Source organism: Hemitrygon akajei, chromosome 5 (assembly GCF_048418815.1).
Source record: "Hemitrygon akajei chromosome 5, sHemAka1.3, whole genome shotgun sequence".
NCBI classification, from domain to species: domain Eukaryota; kingdom Metazoa; phylum Chordata; class Chondrichthyes; order Myliobatiformes; family Dasyatidae; genus Hemitrygon; species Hemitrygon akajei.
Genome location: NC_133128.1, coordinates 192,433,591 through 192,450,137, shown reverse-complemented (window position 1 = coordinate 192,450,137; position 16,547 = coordinate 192,433,591). Strand labels below are relative to the sequence as shown.

Below are 16,547 nucleotides of genomic sequence, written 5' to 3'. Positions count from 1 at the left end.
TGTTTGTATGTGCACATGTACAGTACAACAACCTTTTAAGCAAGCAGCTCAGTGGTGCAGTAGGTAGTGCTGATGCTGTCTCAAGCATCTAGCGAGCCAAGTTTCATTCTGACCAGCCACTGTCTTTGTGGAGTTTGTATGTCATCTCTCTGACTGTTTTGATTTCTTATCACACTAGTTGGTAAGACAGTAGGCTTCTGTAAATCATTCCTAGTATAGGTAGATGGTAGGAAAGAGATTGGATGAGGGAATGGGACTGATGTTGGAGAGAGGATGAGTTGTCGGGAAATGAATAAGGGAATGGGATTGATTGATGTTGGAGAGAGGACGAGTTGTCAGGAAATGGATAAGGGAATGGTATTGATTGATGTTGGAGAGAGGACGAGTTGTCAGGAAATGGATAAGGGAATGGTATTGATTGATGTTGGAGAGAGGATGAGTTGCCTGGAAATATGGATGGGAAGTCTCTGAGAGCTGGCATTGACAGAGTGAGATAAATAGCCACCACTTACGTTGAAAGGGAATATGACATCAAATAAAAAGTTTAATTCACTATTCACCAGTACTGCCAGCTTCTCTCTAGAGCTCATTAACTGTGAAGGTTGGCACTGTGTAAGAAGTGGCACTGTTGAGTTTCATGAGGAGTCTAACTGTGCAGCATGGCACCTAGGGCTAGTGGTTAACCAAGCAGAATACTATTCCACAGTGTACACTCAGGAAATGCCTATTTATGAATTTACTTTCTGGTTGATCTGGGTAAGTTTCACTTCGTTAGATTTACTTCCCTGAACAGTATATCATATAAATAGATTCTTCGGCATGAGTTGTAACTTTATACTTCTAATTTCATTGCAAAATCAAAAAACATAATTTTTTTGCTTTTCAAAATTCTGTATCCCTTTCTATAAGATCTTTACTGATCCATGCCTCATAATTCCGCTTATCTGCATCCTCTTGCAATCAGTTAAAACTGTTCCATCATGTCTATGCCTAACCCACCTGGACAAAAAAGACACATACGTTCGAATGCTGTTCATAGACTTCAGTTCAGCATTCAACACAATCATTCCTCAGAAACTGATTGGAAAGCTGAGCCTACTGGGCCTGAACACCTCCCTCTGCAACTGGATCCTAGACTTCCTGACTGGGAGACCTCAGTCAGTCCGGATCAGGAGCAGCATCTCCAACACCATCACACTGAGCACGGAGTCCCCCAGGCCTGTGTGCTCAGTCCACTGCTGTTCACTCTGCTGACCCACGACTGTGTTGCAATACACAGCTCCAACCACATCATCAAGTTCACCGATGACACGACCGTGGTTGGTCTCATCAGCAAGAATGATGAGTCAGCTTACAGAGAGGAGGTGCAGCGGCTAATGGACTGGTGCAGAGCCAACAACCTGTTTCTTAATGTGAACAAAACAAAAGAGATGGTTGTTGACTTTAGGAGGGCATGGAGCGACCACTCCCCGCTGAACATCGACGGCTCCTCAGTAGAGATCGTTAAGAGCACCAAATTTCTTGGTGTTCACCCTGACGGAGAATCTCACCTGGTCCCTCAACACCAGCTCCATAGCAAAGAAAGCCCAGCAGTGTCTCTACTTTCTGCAAAGTCTAAGGGAAGTCCATCTCCCATCCCCCATCCTCATCACATTCTACAGAGGTTGTATTGAGAGCATCCTGAGCAGCTGCATCACTGCCTGGTTCAGAAATTGCACCATCTCGGATCGCAAGACCCTGCAGTGGATAGTGAGGTCAGCTGAGAAGATCATCGGGGTCTCTCTTCCTGCCATCATGGATATTTACACTACACGCTGCATCCGCAAAGCAAACAGCATTATGAAGGACCCCATGCACCCCTCATACAATCTCTTCTCTCTCCTGCCGTCTGGGAAAAGGCTCCGAAGCATTCGGGCTCTCATGACCAGACTATGTAACAGTTTCTTCCCCCAAGCTATCAGACTCCTCAATACCCAGAGCCTGGACTGACAACCTTGCCTGTTGTCCTGTTTATTATTTATTGTAATGCCTGCACTGTTTTTGTGCACTTTACGCAGTCCTGTGTAGGTCTGTAGTCTAGTGTAGCTTTCTCTGTATTGTTTTTTTACATAGTTCAGACTAGTTTTTGTTCTGTGTCAGGTAACACCATGGTCCTGAAAAACGTCTCATTTTTACTATGTACTATATATATAAATATATAATTTTTACTATGTACTATATATATAACCAGCAGTTATGGTCAAAATGACAATAAAAGTTGACTTGACTATCATTCTGTGTCCTTAACTACATTGAGAGGTTCTCATAATCAATTATCTCACTTTAGAGATGCACAGAAAATGCTGGAAGAGCTCAGCAGGCCAGGCAGCAGCTATGAAAAAGAGTACACATTCAACGTTTCAGCCCGAGATCCTTCATCAGAATTGGAAAGGAAGGGGTAGTTGAATAAGAAGGTGGGAGGAGAGGAGGAAGAAAAACAAGTTCCTCCATCATTTTATATGTGTTGCTTTGGATTTCCAGCATCTGCAGAATGTCACGTTTATTCATTCCCATAGATGATGCCTGACCTGCTGAGTTCCTCTAGCATTTTGTGTGTGTTCCTCTGGATGTTCAACATCTGCAGATTTACTCGTATTTATAACCATATAACCATATAACAATCACAGCACGGAAACAGGCCATTCCGGCCCTCCTAGTCCGTGCCGAACTCTTAATCTCACCTAGTCCCACCTACCCGCACTCAGCCCATAACCCTCCACTCCTTTCCTGTCCATATACCTATCCAATTTTACCTTAAATGACACAACTGAACTGGCCTCTAGTCTTACTTTAAGGATACTTCGTCTCATTATCCATCTCCATGGCACTGAGGCTATGAAGACTGGCCCATCTGCTGTGCTTCGTGCCCACTAATATGATGAAGGCTTTGGGCCTTCTCTCAGCGGCTCCAGGGCTCCGATCTGAGGACTGAATTTTGGTTCAGACTGCTGTTGTTCACTTCAATTGTTTACATGACCTGTATATTTTTTTTTTCCAAAGCAGGACTGGAGAAAAAAAGAATAGTGGTGACATATGTCTACTTTGATACTAAATTTACTTTGACCTTTGAGTCTTGTTCAATTCTGTCCCTCTGTTCTGATGACCTTTCAATAGCATGAGATCCAGAACTCAACCACCCTTCGTTTGAGACTTCCCTTCTCTTTCCCTCCTGAGTTGCTTAACCATAACCTTAGTGTGAGGTATTTCTTCTGGATTGAGCCCATCAGATCATACTTAACTTTCCAAACGTTTCAAGTTGATTGCTCCAAAATGGATTTTGTTTTCCATCGTAGGTTTCTATCCACCATTCTTCAATGCCAGCATTCTCTGTCAAAAAACAAGAATGCAAAATGCCAGAATTGAGAGGAGGAGAATATTATGCCAAATAGATTAATTTTGCTTTTGTGTCTTATGGTTTTTTTTGTTCTTTTTAAAGAGTGAAATGATTATATGTATCTAATTGAAGTATATAACACTTTCAAACTAAAGGTCAGTAATGTACCTAGAACTAGTACCAGGCCTTTCTGTTATGATAGATCACAACACCTTAAGGGAAAGGAGCAGAATTAGGCCATCAGGACTACTCTGCCATTCCACTCAACCCCATACACCTGCCTTCTCACCAAATCCTTTGATGCCCTGTCCGATCAGGAAACTATTAACTTCTGCTTTAAATATACAAACGGACTTGGCCTCCATCACAGCCTGTGGTAGAACATCTTACAGATTCACTACTCACTGGCTAAAAATTACTCTTTATCTCTGTTCTAAAGGGTTGCCCCTCAACCTTGTGGCTGTGCTCTCTAGCGTGGACTAACTCCACCATTGGAAACATCCTCTCCACATCCACCTTATCTAGTCCTTTCAACATTTGGTAGGTTTCAATGAGATTCCCTCACATTCTTCTAAATTCTTTTAGTACAGGCCCAAAGATGCCAAATGCTCCTCATATTTTAACCCCTTCATTTCCAGACTAATCTTCGAGAACCTCCTCTGAACTCTCTCCAATGACAATATATTCTTTCTGAGATATGGGGCCAAAACAGTTGACAATACATCAAGTTGAGCCTGACTAGTGTCAGTTCAAAGTAATTTTATATTCAAAATGCATATATATCACCATGTACAACCCTGAGATTCATTTTCTTGTAGACATACTCAATAAATCGATAGAATAATAACCATAACAAAATCAATGAAAGACTGCAACAATTTAACCAGTGTGTAAAAGACAACAAACTGTGCAAATACAAAACAAAAGAAATAATATTAATAAATAAATAAATAAGCAATAAATATCAAGAATATAAGATGAAAAGTCTTTGTAAGTGAGTCTATGGGTTATGGGAACTGTTCAATGATGGGGCAAGTGAAGTTTTCCTTTCTGGTTCAACAGCCTGATGGTTAAGGGGTAACAATTGTCCCTGAACCAGGTGGTGTGGTCCTGCGGCTCCTGTACCTTCTTCCTGATTGCAAGATTGAGAAGAGAGCATGCCTTGGGTGATGGTTGTCCTTGATGATGTATGGTGCTTTCCTATGACTGTGTTTCATGTTGATATGCTCAGTGGTGGAGAGGGCTTTAGCCATGTTAGACTCAGCTGTATCCACTACTCTTCATAGGATTTTCCATTCCAGGACACTGGTGTTTCCATACCAGGCTGTCATATGTTCTCCACTGCATATCTTTAGAAGATGGTCAAAGTTTTAGATGTCATGTTGAATCTTCACAAACTCCTAAGGAAGCAGAAGCATCACTGCACTGTCTTTATAATTGCATTTATATGCTGGGCCCAGGGCAGATCTTCCAAAATAGTAACACTCAGGAAATTGAAGTTGCTGACACTCTCTACCTCTGATCCTCTGATGAGAACTGGCTCATGGACCTCTGCCTTCCTTCTCCTGCAAGAAGTAATCAGCTCCTTGGGTATGATGACATTGAGTAGGATGCTGTTGTTATGATACCACGCAGCCAGATTTTCAATCTCCCTCCTATATGCTGATTTGTCACCACCTCTGATTCAGCTTATGACAGTGGTGTCATCAGCAGAATGAATATTGCATTGAACCTATGCTTAGCCTCACAGTTATAAGTGTAAAGTGAGTAGAGCACCTATGCTAATGGAGGCTGTAGAGATGTTGTTGCCACTGTTATTGGAAAAGTTTTGCTGACAACAAAAAAATAAATATCAGAGTGAGCATGTGAGAAGAAACTGAAATATCAAAGCCTGAGGAAATCAAAATCAAATATAACTGGATAAGATCACCCATCTTCTAGTATCAGACCCTTTACATCCTGTATCCCTAAAGGAGAATATATCATGGGGAACAATTAGAGGAATTTAAATGAAAGGAGTTGGCAGAAGTTAAGTAGGACTCATTCTAAATCATGCTGTTTTAAACAGCAGTAATGTTCTAGATTAAAAATCAAGAATGTGAAATAAACATCTCATTCAGTGGATTTTGCTTCTGTGTAATGTCATAAAAAACAAAGAGAAATGTATTTAGGATGTATTACTTATAAATGTATTTATATTACCATGCATGCCCTTTTGAATAATGAGTGAAAGATGAGTTGTGAAATTTTATCATTTAATTTTTGCACTTCAAAAACTATTTCAAATAATGATTTCATGTAAAAAGTCAGAAATTTAGAAGCACCTGGAATGACATATAAATTGTTTCCTTAATCACTTCAGCATTATATTCTGTAAAGCTTTAACTAATTGTTCACCACATTTTATTTCAGATGATGCTTTGAAAACATCAGATGCTCGACTGTCATTGGATGACCTATTTAGAATAGAGTTCACCATTCATGACCCTGAAGTAAAATGGATAAACGGTATGTCATAAGGCAATAACTCATAAGCTTGAAGTATAACAGTTAAAGAATCAACAACTGGAGTAAAATTGGTAGAGTTTAGGAATTAAATATTCATGAAATAATTTGAGAATATGACACAGAAAGTTATGGTTCCAAAGGCACAAATTGACATTTAAATTTATGCATGTGCTTCTGTAAGAAAAATGTCTATTTTGATTTTCCAATGGTGTTAGAAAAGCATGCAGTTTTTAATTTAAAATTATAGGGAATTATTGCTTTTTATTTATTTTAGTACTCTGTCTCTGAGTCTGAATTTTTAAATCTAAGTCTCACAACCATTTTGAACTCATATGGTGTTTAGACAACATTTATTGGTGTTTATTTATATGGTGTTTATTGCTCCATCTTCTGAAATCTGTTGAAAATCAGGTACTCTTTCAGTTTGGCAAAGAAATAAGCTATTCATAAAAGATGAGATCCATTTGTCAAGAAAATATCATTTACGTAGTGTGTTTCTGAGAGTAAAACAAAGACACACCAGATGGCAGATGTCCAAATATGAAGCAAAAAAAAAATGGGCACATCTGGTTAAACTCAGTGGACTGAGCAACTTCTGACTCAGAGTCTTAACCCAAATGTTGATCATTCATATCCTGCCAAAGATGCTGCTCATCCTGCTGAGTTCCCCCAGTACTTGATATTTGCTGACTATAAAACTTTGCCTAGTGCAGTTTGTCTGCCTAGTTTCTGTCAATCATAATGCTGGATGTGTTTCAAAATGACTGTCGTGGCAGTGAACCATGATGGAGGTGGTATCACTACAACTCTTTCATGATCCTTCCTTCCTTCCTGACTAAGGGTCTCGGCCCGAAACATCGACAGCGCTTTTCCCTATAGATGCTGCCTAGCCTGCTGTGTTCCACCAGCATTTTGTGTGTGTTGTTGTTTGAATTTCCAGCATCTGCAGATTTCCTCGTGTTTGCTCTTTCATGATTTGATGCTGTAACATTTATCTGGATAAGACCAAAAATGTGCTATGTTTATAACTGAGTTTGAAAGAGCAGTATCTACTGCTTAGATTTTAGCAAAAAGTAAAATTAAATTCCAGAATTTATGAAAGATTCTCCTTGATAGAATTGAAAGGGGAAGAACTCGATGCCTGAACTCTGATTTTAGGTGCCTGTGTTATAGATGTTCTCTCTCTGTTTTACAGTGACAGCCCTCTGTACCGTTTACGATCACATCCGATCAAGTACACTTAACTGTTTTGTTTCTGTTATCTAGTCCACAATTGTCTATTGATTGCTTCCTGTCCAAATTGTTTCAACATAATGGCTGCACAGGTTGGTCTGACCAGTAAGCACATTGAGTACTGCAGGGCCATTTTAAGATCACCATCATGCATCAGTGGATATAATTAATTCTATGAATGTGATAACATTGTGCTGGAATGATGATTTGCCTTATCCATTGCGGCCGCAAACATGTCAACATAACCAGTCCATGAACTGTTCTATTGGCCATTGTGAATGCAGTATTCTACTACCCCCAAATTCTCCAGGTAAAGCAAATGGACACAACTTTCTCCCCTACCCCCACCTTCGAACTCTGACACCTCATCTTTTTTTCTTCAGTCTTGAGGAAGGGTCTCGTCAACTACACCCTTTTCCATAGCTGCTGCCTGGTCTGCTGAGTTCCTCCAGCAGATTCTGTGTGTTGCTTGGATACACCTCCTGTGCTCCTAGATGTGGGTTTCCACTGTGCGTCCCGTCTAGCCGAGATACACTGCTCCACATTCACAGGGAGTCCTGTAAATGCCAGTCGATCTGATTAACTTTGACCCACAAAAAGCTGTGACTTGAGCTTCCTTACGGGTTTGTGAGTGGCATTAACCTGGTACTTCTTCAAAATCTTGCAGATCCTTCCAGAAGCCATGGATATATAGGGAAGGCAGGCTGTAGCGATGGATTCCTCCTCATTGTTAGATTTCCTGGTTTCTCTGTCAGCCCTCAGTTGATTCCAGAAAACTGCGTTCACAATTCTACTTCTAGTTTCAGTTTATTGTCATTTAGAAACCACAAATGCAATGCAGTTAAAAAATGAGACAACATTCCTCCAGAATGATATCACAAAAGCACACGACAACACAGACTACACCAGAAAATCCACATAACGTTTGGCAATCCCCAAATCCGGAGTCCAGAGAGGCTGTTGCGTATTAATATCGTGCTACCGTCTTAGCGTGTTCCCCGGAAAGGAGCTCCAAATCCATCAGATGAAACAAGACTACCAAGACATACCAAGTCAGGAGATCAACTCTACTACCCAACAAACCAAAAACTAAAGCTACAAGACCTACACAAAACCACATAGTTACATATAGTTACAACAGTGCAGACAATACTATAATTGATTTAAAAAAACAGACCATGGGCACAGTACAAATAGTCCAAAGATGATAAAAGACTATTAGTTCAAAAGAAACCACCACACAGTTTCCACAAGTCCTCAGGGTCCTGATAGACTCGTCATCCCACGCAGGCGGCAGAAAGGAATACTCCCTCTATGGACTTCCACGGCGCCGCCGGACCCAGCCTTGCAGACGCAGCACACAATGAGAGCGCCCTGACCGCAACGGACTCCGAGTCCATTGAACTTCCGAGCCTCCGACCATCCCCTCCGGCACAGCCTCTCTGAGCACCATCCTCTGCCGAGTGCACTACGATGCCCCCTCCAACGGCCATCGGCAACGCGACCCCGAGGACTGCAGGCTTGTTCTTCTCAGCAGAGACCCGAACCTCACAATAGGAGCAGCAAAAAGATGGCCTTCTTGGAGATTTCCAGATCTTCCTCCGTGCTCCCACGTCCGTTTTTCATCAGATCAGGATTGTGCATGGCACCCCGCTTAACAAATAGATAGATAGATAGATAGATAGATAGATAGATAGATAGATAGATAGATAGATAGATAGATAGATAGATACTTTATTCATCCCCATGGGGAAATTCAACTTTTTTCCAATGTCCCATACACTTGTTGTAGCAAAACTAATTACATACAATACTTAACTCAGTAAAAAAATATGATATGTATCTAAATCACCATCTCAAAAAGCATTAATAATAGCTTTTAAAAAGTTCTTAAGTCCTGGCGGTAGAATTGTAAAGCCTAATGGCATTGGGGAGTATTGACCTCTTCATCCTGTCTGAGGAGCATTGCATCGATAGTAACCTGTCGCTGAAACTGCTTCTCTGTCTCTGGATGGTGCTATGTAGAGGATGTTCAGAGTTTTCCATAATTGACCGTAGCCTACTCAGCGCCCTTCGCTCAGCTACCGATGTTAAACTCTCCAGTACTTTGCCCACGACAGAGCCCGCCTTCCTTACCAGCTTATTAAGACGTGAGGCGTCCCTCTTCTTAATGCTTCCTCCCCAACACGCCACCACAAAACTCCAGAGAGGCTGCTGCAAACTGCGTTGCACCGCCATCTTGCTTCCTATTGCCATAGGATTGACTTCGACAGCACAAACCTACGGTGCCATGCCAATGGTTTTTGGATCCACTTGGTAATGGAAGTCATTGAAATAAAACTAGAGGAAAGGAATTTTAGCAAAGATGAATGTCACACTCTAAGGAAGAACTGAAATTCGATTGTAAACGAGGTGGGAGACTGGAAATCTGGTTGGATGACGATCGGAAATCGGATTGGTGAGACGGACTATGGGGGTATAAATGCCACCGGATAGACATGCTTGGGCATAATCCCTGAAGAAGATGGCAGAGTTTATCATGGAAACATTAGTTATAATAGATACCATTACCCAGCTGGATGCCCCAGAAGAGTTTATTTGTCAAAAAATTGCTGGGAAAGTACAGGATCCTTTTTCACTTTCCTAATTACCTCAAACAGCTGCACTGAAGCTGCTGTCCAAGCGAGCATAGTATTGGGTGGTGAAATGAATAATAAGAAAATTGCAGTGAAACTGAGGTAAAAAGCTTGCAGCAGCATTTAACCCAGGTAGACTTTGAGTTTCACTCCAGTGATCCTTATTGATCAAACTCATAAAAGTTCAGTTGGGATTCATTTTTGATCCAATCAGGAAAAAACAAGTGATGATCGGATTAATTTAATCAATGGAATTTCATTGGACTTACAATACATATACTGTTCAATTTTCTCTCCTTTGGTTGGAAAGTGAAGTAATATCATGTATGATATGTTATGTGCGGTTGATCTGATGTTAACTATTTTTCACCATTGTCCACTAATCTCTGAAGTTCTGTTGTATGTGATTAGCTGTTGAGTAGGAGAAACTATTGTCAGCCAATAAAATATTGATGTGTAATTATTAAATATAAACTGAATGAATCTGACAGAAAATATGACTAAGTTATTATTAAACTGAGCAATTAATTCCAGTTGTCTTGCTAAATATCCCACCTTTCTCTGTTACATTTTATTTTTGATTTTTTCCATTCATGTTGTTACATTAGTTTAGATCTATGAATTTATAAAAATCAAATCATGATGTCAGGAAACCTTGAATATCGGAATGTTAGTTGTTTTGCTTTTGGTTGACAATGAATCAAAAAAGGCTGCTTGTGATTTGGGGGAAGCGGTGAGACCAGGGGTTCACAGCCTGGGGCCCATGGATTCCTTGCTCAATGGTATTGGTCCATGGATTGATCCATGAAAGGTTGGGAACTTTGGAACTGCCATATTTTAGATGCCAAAGTCAAGTGTCTCAATGCAGATAACTGTTTTTGGCTTGAGCAAATTTAACCAGGTTACTTCACCAAGCTGGTCTACAGATACAGTACGTGTTAAAGAGGGAAGATAATTAGAGCACATGGAGGTTTATTCCAGGAATATCCTAGCATTGCGTCTGGTTACACAGAAGTAGTATGTGGGGAAAAATTGGATATTGTTTTAGAAATAATTGGCAACTACCAACTTCAAGTCGTAACCACAGGATTGATATTTGCATAATTAAAAACCCATCATCTGAATTATCCAGCGGTTCAGATTGTCCAAGGTTCATCCTTGATTGGTATCGTTTAGGCATTTATGCTTTATCATTATCATTATATACCATGCTGTATGACATGGGCAATCATGGTCTTTTCATGACCGTGATTGTTCTTGGCATATTTTTCAATGGAAATAGTTTGCCATTGCCTTCTTATGGGAAGTGTTTTACAAGATAGGTGACTTCAGCCATTCTTAATACTCTTCTGAGAATGTCTGCCTGACGTCAGTGGTTTTCTAACCAGCACTTGTGATATGCATCAACTGCTCATACGACCATCCACCACTGGTTCCCATGGCATCACGTGACCCTGATCGAGAGGCTAAGCAGGTGCTACACCTTGCCCAAGGGTGACCTGCAGGCTAGTGGTGGGAAGGAGCACCTTACACCTCCTTTGGTAGAGATGTATCCCCAACCCACCACACATTATGCTTTATAGCATTTTCAAAGTTGTGAATTGCTCATTTATTATAAATTTTGACCAGTTGACCTCCTCCTATTTACCAGAAATCGACTCAGGTAGGTTCCTAAAGTAAAATACATTTTGTCAAAAGCCCAATCTCAGATCAGGACTGCCATTCTCTTCTACCTGATCTGCCTTGGCACTGGTCTTAATCCACTGCTTTTCCTTCATATGATGCACAATGGTGATTATGTGGAGAAAGGCTTTGTTCACATAGCCTAGGGTGAGCATTTTAATTTATGAGCCCTGGAGAGACCCACAATACGTTCACTTTTCAGTGCAATTCTCAAGTCACTGTATAATTTCTGCACCGCACTCTCATTGTCAGAGGAAGCTCAATCTTGCTTCGATATTTTACCAATGCATAAATGATATTAATTTTTCCACAGTTCAAGCTGATTAAGAATGAAAGAAAATACATTGGATAACTTTGTTCAGTTTGCAAATTTTCAGCCTCATTGTCACGCAAATTTTTCGCAAATGAACTGACCATTTGACAACTGCATGATTAATTAATCATTAGCTGAATAATGAGACACTTTTTATCATTTCTATCATAATGATTTCAACTATGGATTGTTTATGTCGCACAAGAGGTAATCTCTTCATTAATTTGGTCTTTTCAACCACCTGCATGATTTTCACCTTGTTGTATCCTTCATTAAATGAATTAGACTAACAGGAATACTCAATATATCATCCAGTGCAAACATTAACGATTTATTCAAATTGTCTTTTCCTGGTCACAGATCACAGAAATGTGTTCATATTGCTGTTGATAATATTATTTCCAATTCAGTGCCCCAACACCATCTCTTTGGTAGAGAAAGCACACTAGTGCCTTCACTTCCTGAGGAAATTGAAACGTGTGAGGCTTCCACACCCCTACCCCCCATTTTAGCCATTTTTTACAGGAACACCGCTGAGTGTGGCCTGGCCAACTGCACCTTCATAGGTGGGAGACCACCATTCTGGCAGACAGGTTTGCCACTGCAACGCAGATGTGTTTAAACTAAGTAATGGTGGGGGGGGGGGGGGATGAACTGGAAATATAAGGATGGAGTTAAAGGGAAAGTGAAAATAAGAAAAGTTAAAAAGGACAACAGAATCAATGGAGCAGAAGAGATCATATAGTATGGCCAAGTGAAATAGGAATTGATAGGAAAGTTGAGGGGAGTAATGAATTAAAATTATTACATATGAATGCACAAAGTATAAGGAATAAAGTAGATGAGCTTGAGGCTCAGTTAGAAATTGGCAAGTACGATGTTGTGGGAATAACAGAGACATGGCTTCAAGCGGACAGGACCTGGGAAATGAATATTCAAGGATATACATCTTATCGAAAGGACAGACTGATGGGCAGAAGCGGTGGGGTGGCTCTGTTGATGTTGATGTTCAGTCCCTTGTGAGGGGGGGACATAGAATCAGTATGGATTGAACTGAGAAATTCTAAGGGTAGAAAGACCCTAATGGGAGCTACCTACAGGCCCTCAAACAGTAGTCTGGATGTAAGGTGTAAGTTGAATGAAGAGTTAAAATTGGCATGTCGCAAAGGTAATGATACAGTTGTCATGGGGGATTTCAACATGCAGGTAGACTGGGAGAATCAGAGTGGTACTGGACCCCAAGAAAGGGAGTTTGTGGAATGCCTCCGAGATGGATTCTTAGAATAGCTTGTACTGGAGCCTACCAGGGAGAAGGCAATTCTAGATTTAGTGTTGTGCAATGAACCGGATTTGATCAGGGACCTGGAGGTAAAGGAGCCATTTGGAGGTAGTGACCATAATATGATATGTTTTAACCTACAATTTGAGAAGGAGAAGGAAAAATCGAATGTGTCAGTCTTACAGTTGAACAAAGGGAACTATGGAGCTATGAGGGAGGAGCTGGCCAAAGTTCAATGGAACAATACCCTAGCAGAGAAGACAGTAAAACAATGGCAGATATTTCTGGGAATAATGCAGAAGGTGCAGGATTGGTTCATTCCAAAGAGGAAGAAAGATCCTAAGGGGAGTAAGGGGCGGCCGTGGCTGATGAGGGAAGTAAAGGACAGTATAAAAATAAAAGAGAAGAAGTATAACATAGCAAAGATGAGCGGGAAACTGGAGGACTGGGAAGCTTTTAAAGAGCAACAGAAGATAACAAAAAAGGCAATACGGGAGAAAAAATGAGGTACGAAGGTAAACTAGCCAAAAATATAAAGGGGGATAGTAAAAGCTTCTTTAGGTATGTGAAGAGGAAAAAATTAGTTAAGACAAAAATTGGGCCATTGAAGACAGAAATGGGTGAAATTATTATGGGGAACAAGGAAATGGCAGATGAGTTGAACAGGTACTTTGGATCTGTCTTCACTAGCGAAGACACAAACAATCTCCCAGATGTAATAGTGGCCAAAGGAACTAGGGTAATGGATGAACTGAATGAAATTTATATTAGGCAAGAAACGGTGTTGGATACACCGTTGGGTCTGAAAGCTGATAAGTCCCCGAGACCTGATGGTCTGCATCCCAGGGTACTTAAGGAGGAGGCTCTAGAAATCGTGGACGCATTGGTAATCATTTTCCAATGTTCAGGATCAGTTCCTGCGGATTGGAGGGTGGCTAATGTTGTTCCACTTTTCAAGAAAGGAGGGAGAGAGAAAACAGGGAATTATAGACCAGTTAGCCTGACATCAGTGGTGGGAAAGATGCTGGAGTCAATTATAAAAGATGAAATAGCGGCACATTTGGGTAGCAGTGACAGGATCGATCTGAGTCAGCATGGATTTACGAAGAAGAAATCATGCTTGACTAATCTTCTGGAGTTTTTTGAGGATGTAACTATAAAAATGGACAAGGGAGAGACAGTGGATGTAGTGTACCTGGACTTTCAGAAAGCCTTTCATAAAGTCCCACATAGGAGATTAGTGGGCAAAATTAGGGCACATGGTATTGGGGGCAGAGTACTGACATGGATTGAAAATTGGCTGACTGACAGGAAACAAAGAGTAGTGATTACTGGGTCCCTTTCGGAATGGCAGGCTATGACCAGTGGGGTACCGCAAGGTTTGGTGCTGGGACCGTAGCTGTTTACAATATACATTAATGATTTAGATGAAGGGATTAAAAGTAACATTAGCAAATTTGCCGATGACACACAGCTAGGTGGCAGTGTGAAATGTCAGGAGGATGTTACGAGAATGCAGAGTGACTTTGACAGGCTAGGTGAGTGGGCGAATGTATGGCAGATGCAGTTTAATGTAGGTAAATGCGAGGTTATCCACTTTGGTGGCAAGAACAGGAAGGCAGATTACTATCTAAATGGAGTCAAGTTAGGAAAAGGGGAAGTACAATGAGATCTAGGTGTTCTTGTACATCAGTCAATGTAAGCAAGCATGCAGGTACAGCAGGCAGTGAAGAAACCTAATGGCATGGTGGCCTTTATAACAAGAGGAATTGAGTATAGGAGTAAAGAGGTCCTTCTGCAGCTGTACAGGGCCCTGGTGAGACCCCACCTGGAGTATTGTGTGCAGTTTCGTTCTCCAAATTTGAGGAAGGACATTCTTGCTATTGAGGGAATGCAGCATAGGTTCACAAGGTTAATTCCCGGAATGGCGGGACTGTCATATGTTGAAAGATTGGAGCGACTGGGCTTGTATGCACTGGAATTTAGAAGGATGAGAGGGGATCTGATTGAAACATATAAGATTATTAAGGGATTGGACATGCTGGAGGCAGGAAGCATGTTCCCACTGATGGGTGAGTCCAGAACTAAAGGCCACAGTTTAAGAATAAGGGATAGGCTATTTAGAACAGAGATGCGGAAAAACTTTTTCACCCAGAGAGTGGTGGATATGTGGAATACTCTGCCCCAGAAGGCAGTGGAGGCCAAGTCTCTGGATGCTTTCAAGAGAGAGTTAGTTAGAGCTCTTATAGATAGCGGGGTCAAGGGATATGGGGAGAAGTTAGGAACGGGGTACTGATTGGGTATGATCAGCCATGATCACAGTGAATGGCGGTGCTGGCTAGAAGGGCTGAATGGCCTACTCCTGCACCTATTGTCTATTGTCTATTGTATTATCACCATCTGGTACAGGAATTGCAGGGCATCTGACCACAAATCCCAACAAAGGATTGCGAGAACTGCTGGGGGAACATTGGGGTCTCTGTTCCACCCATTAGAGGTATTTATCAGGAACACTGTGTAAACAGTGCCCTTAGCATTGTCAATGATCGCTCCTGTGATAATTGATTTCTTGCTTAACCCTAAAATTGTTCATGAACAGATTCTGGGAAGAGAATTTACCAGCCTTGTCTAATCTGGCTTTTCAATGATTTCACAGCCAATAATGTTGCTGACACTCAACAGCTCTTGAAAGCTCCTCAGTTCATGAACAATTAGGCCTGGGCAATAAATAAGATCTTTTCCAGCAATGTTCTTAACTCATGAAAAAGGTACTTTAAAATGGAAAGCTTACATTTTGTTTATTTGTACAACACCTGATATCTTGAGTTGGCCGAGTGTACTGTCTTTGTGAAGACATTGCAATGTTGGGCAGCCTCTTTGGGATCAAAATCCCTCTCTGACCTTTCTGTCTGTGGCCTCGTACAGAAGACACAAAGCAAGCCAAAGGAACATCACCTCATCTTCTGACTGGGCACATTGCAGCCTCCCAGATTGAATACCAACTTTTTCCTTTTTTATTTCTTCATTTCTCTCTCTCACAGAATAGCCACGATTTTGACTGAATTTTTCTTGTTTTTGTCTAGTTGGGCCTGCTTGTCATATTCCACTGCTTTACCATTAGCAGCATGTTACACAATTAAAGACAAATAATCTAATATAAACAGTTCCTAGTCTACTACGTCAGGTTATCTGTTTTCACTCCAAAGAGCAAAATGCCTTGTTCCATTCACCTATTTCCCTGCTTCTCTGGAATCAAATTTTCTCCTTTTGCCAGTTCAATATAAGAAGGATGTCAGAATTCAGAAACAGATTGTATATCACAGACGTATGGCATGAAGTTTGTTGTTTTACAGCAGCAGTACATTGCAATGCATCATAATGAAACTATAAATTTCAGTGAGTATACGTACTAGATGCAAGTGCCACTGGGCAATACTCATTGAGCCAGCTCACTTTACTCTTCTATGTTGGCACATGGCCAAGTGGTTAAGGTGTTTGTCTAGTAATCTGAAGGTCGCTAGT

General features: G+C 41.0%; 1 protein-coding gene across 2 annotated transcripts in view; it reads left to right on the top strand.

Annotated features, from left to right (window-relative positions):
• The window catches only part of LOC140728601 (inactive dipeptidyl peptidase 10-like), a 1,645,453-nt gene that overhangs the window by 1,031,986 nt on the left and 596,920 nt on the right, over positions 1-16,547 (top strand). For both annotated transcript variants that reach the window (XM_073047583.1, XM_073047584.1), the window contains exon 3: positions 5,786-5,881. In XM_073047583.1, the coding sequence (XP_072903684.1) occupies positions 5,786-5,881 (96 nt within the window). The remainder of the gene's footprint in view (positions 1-5,785; positions 5,882-16,547) is intronic.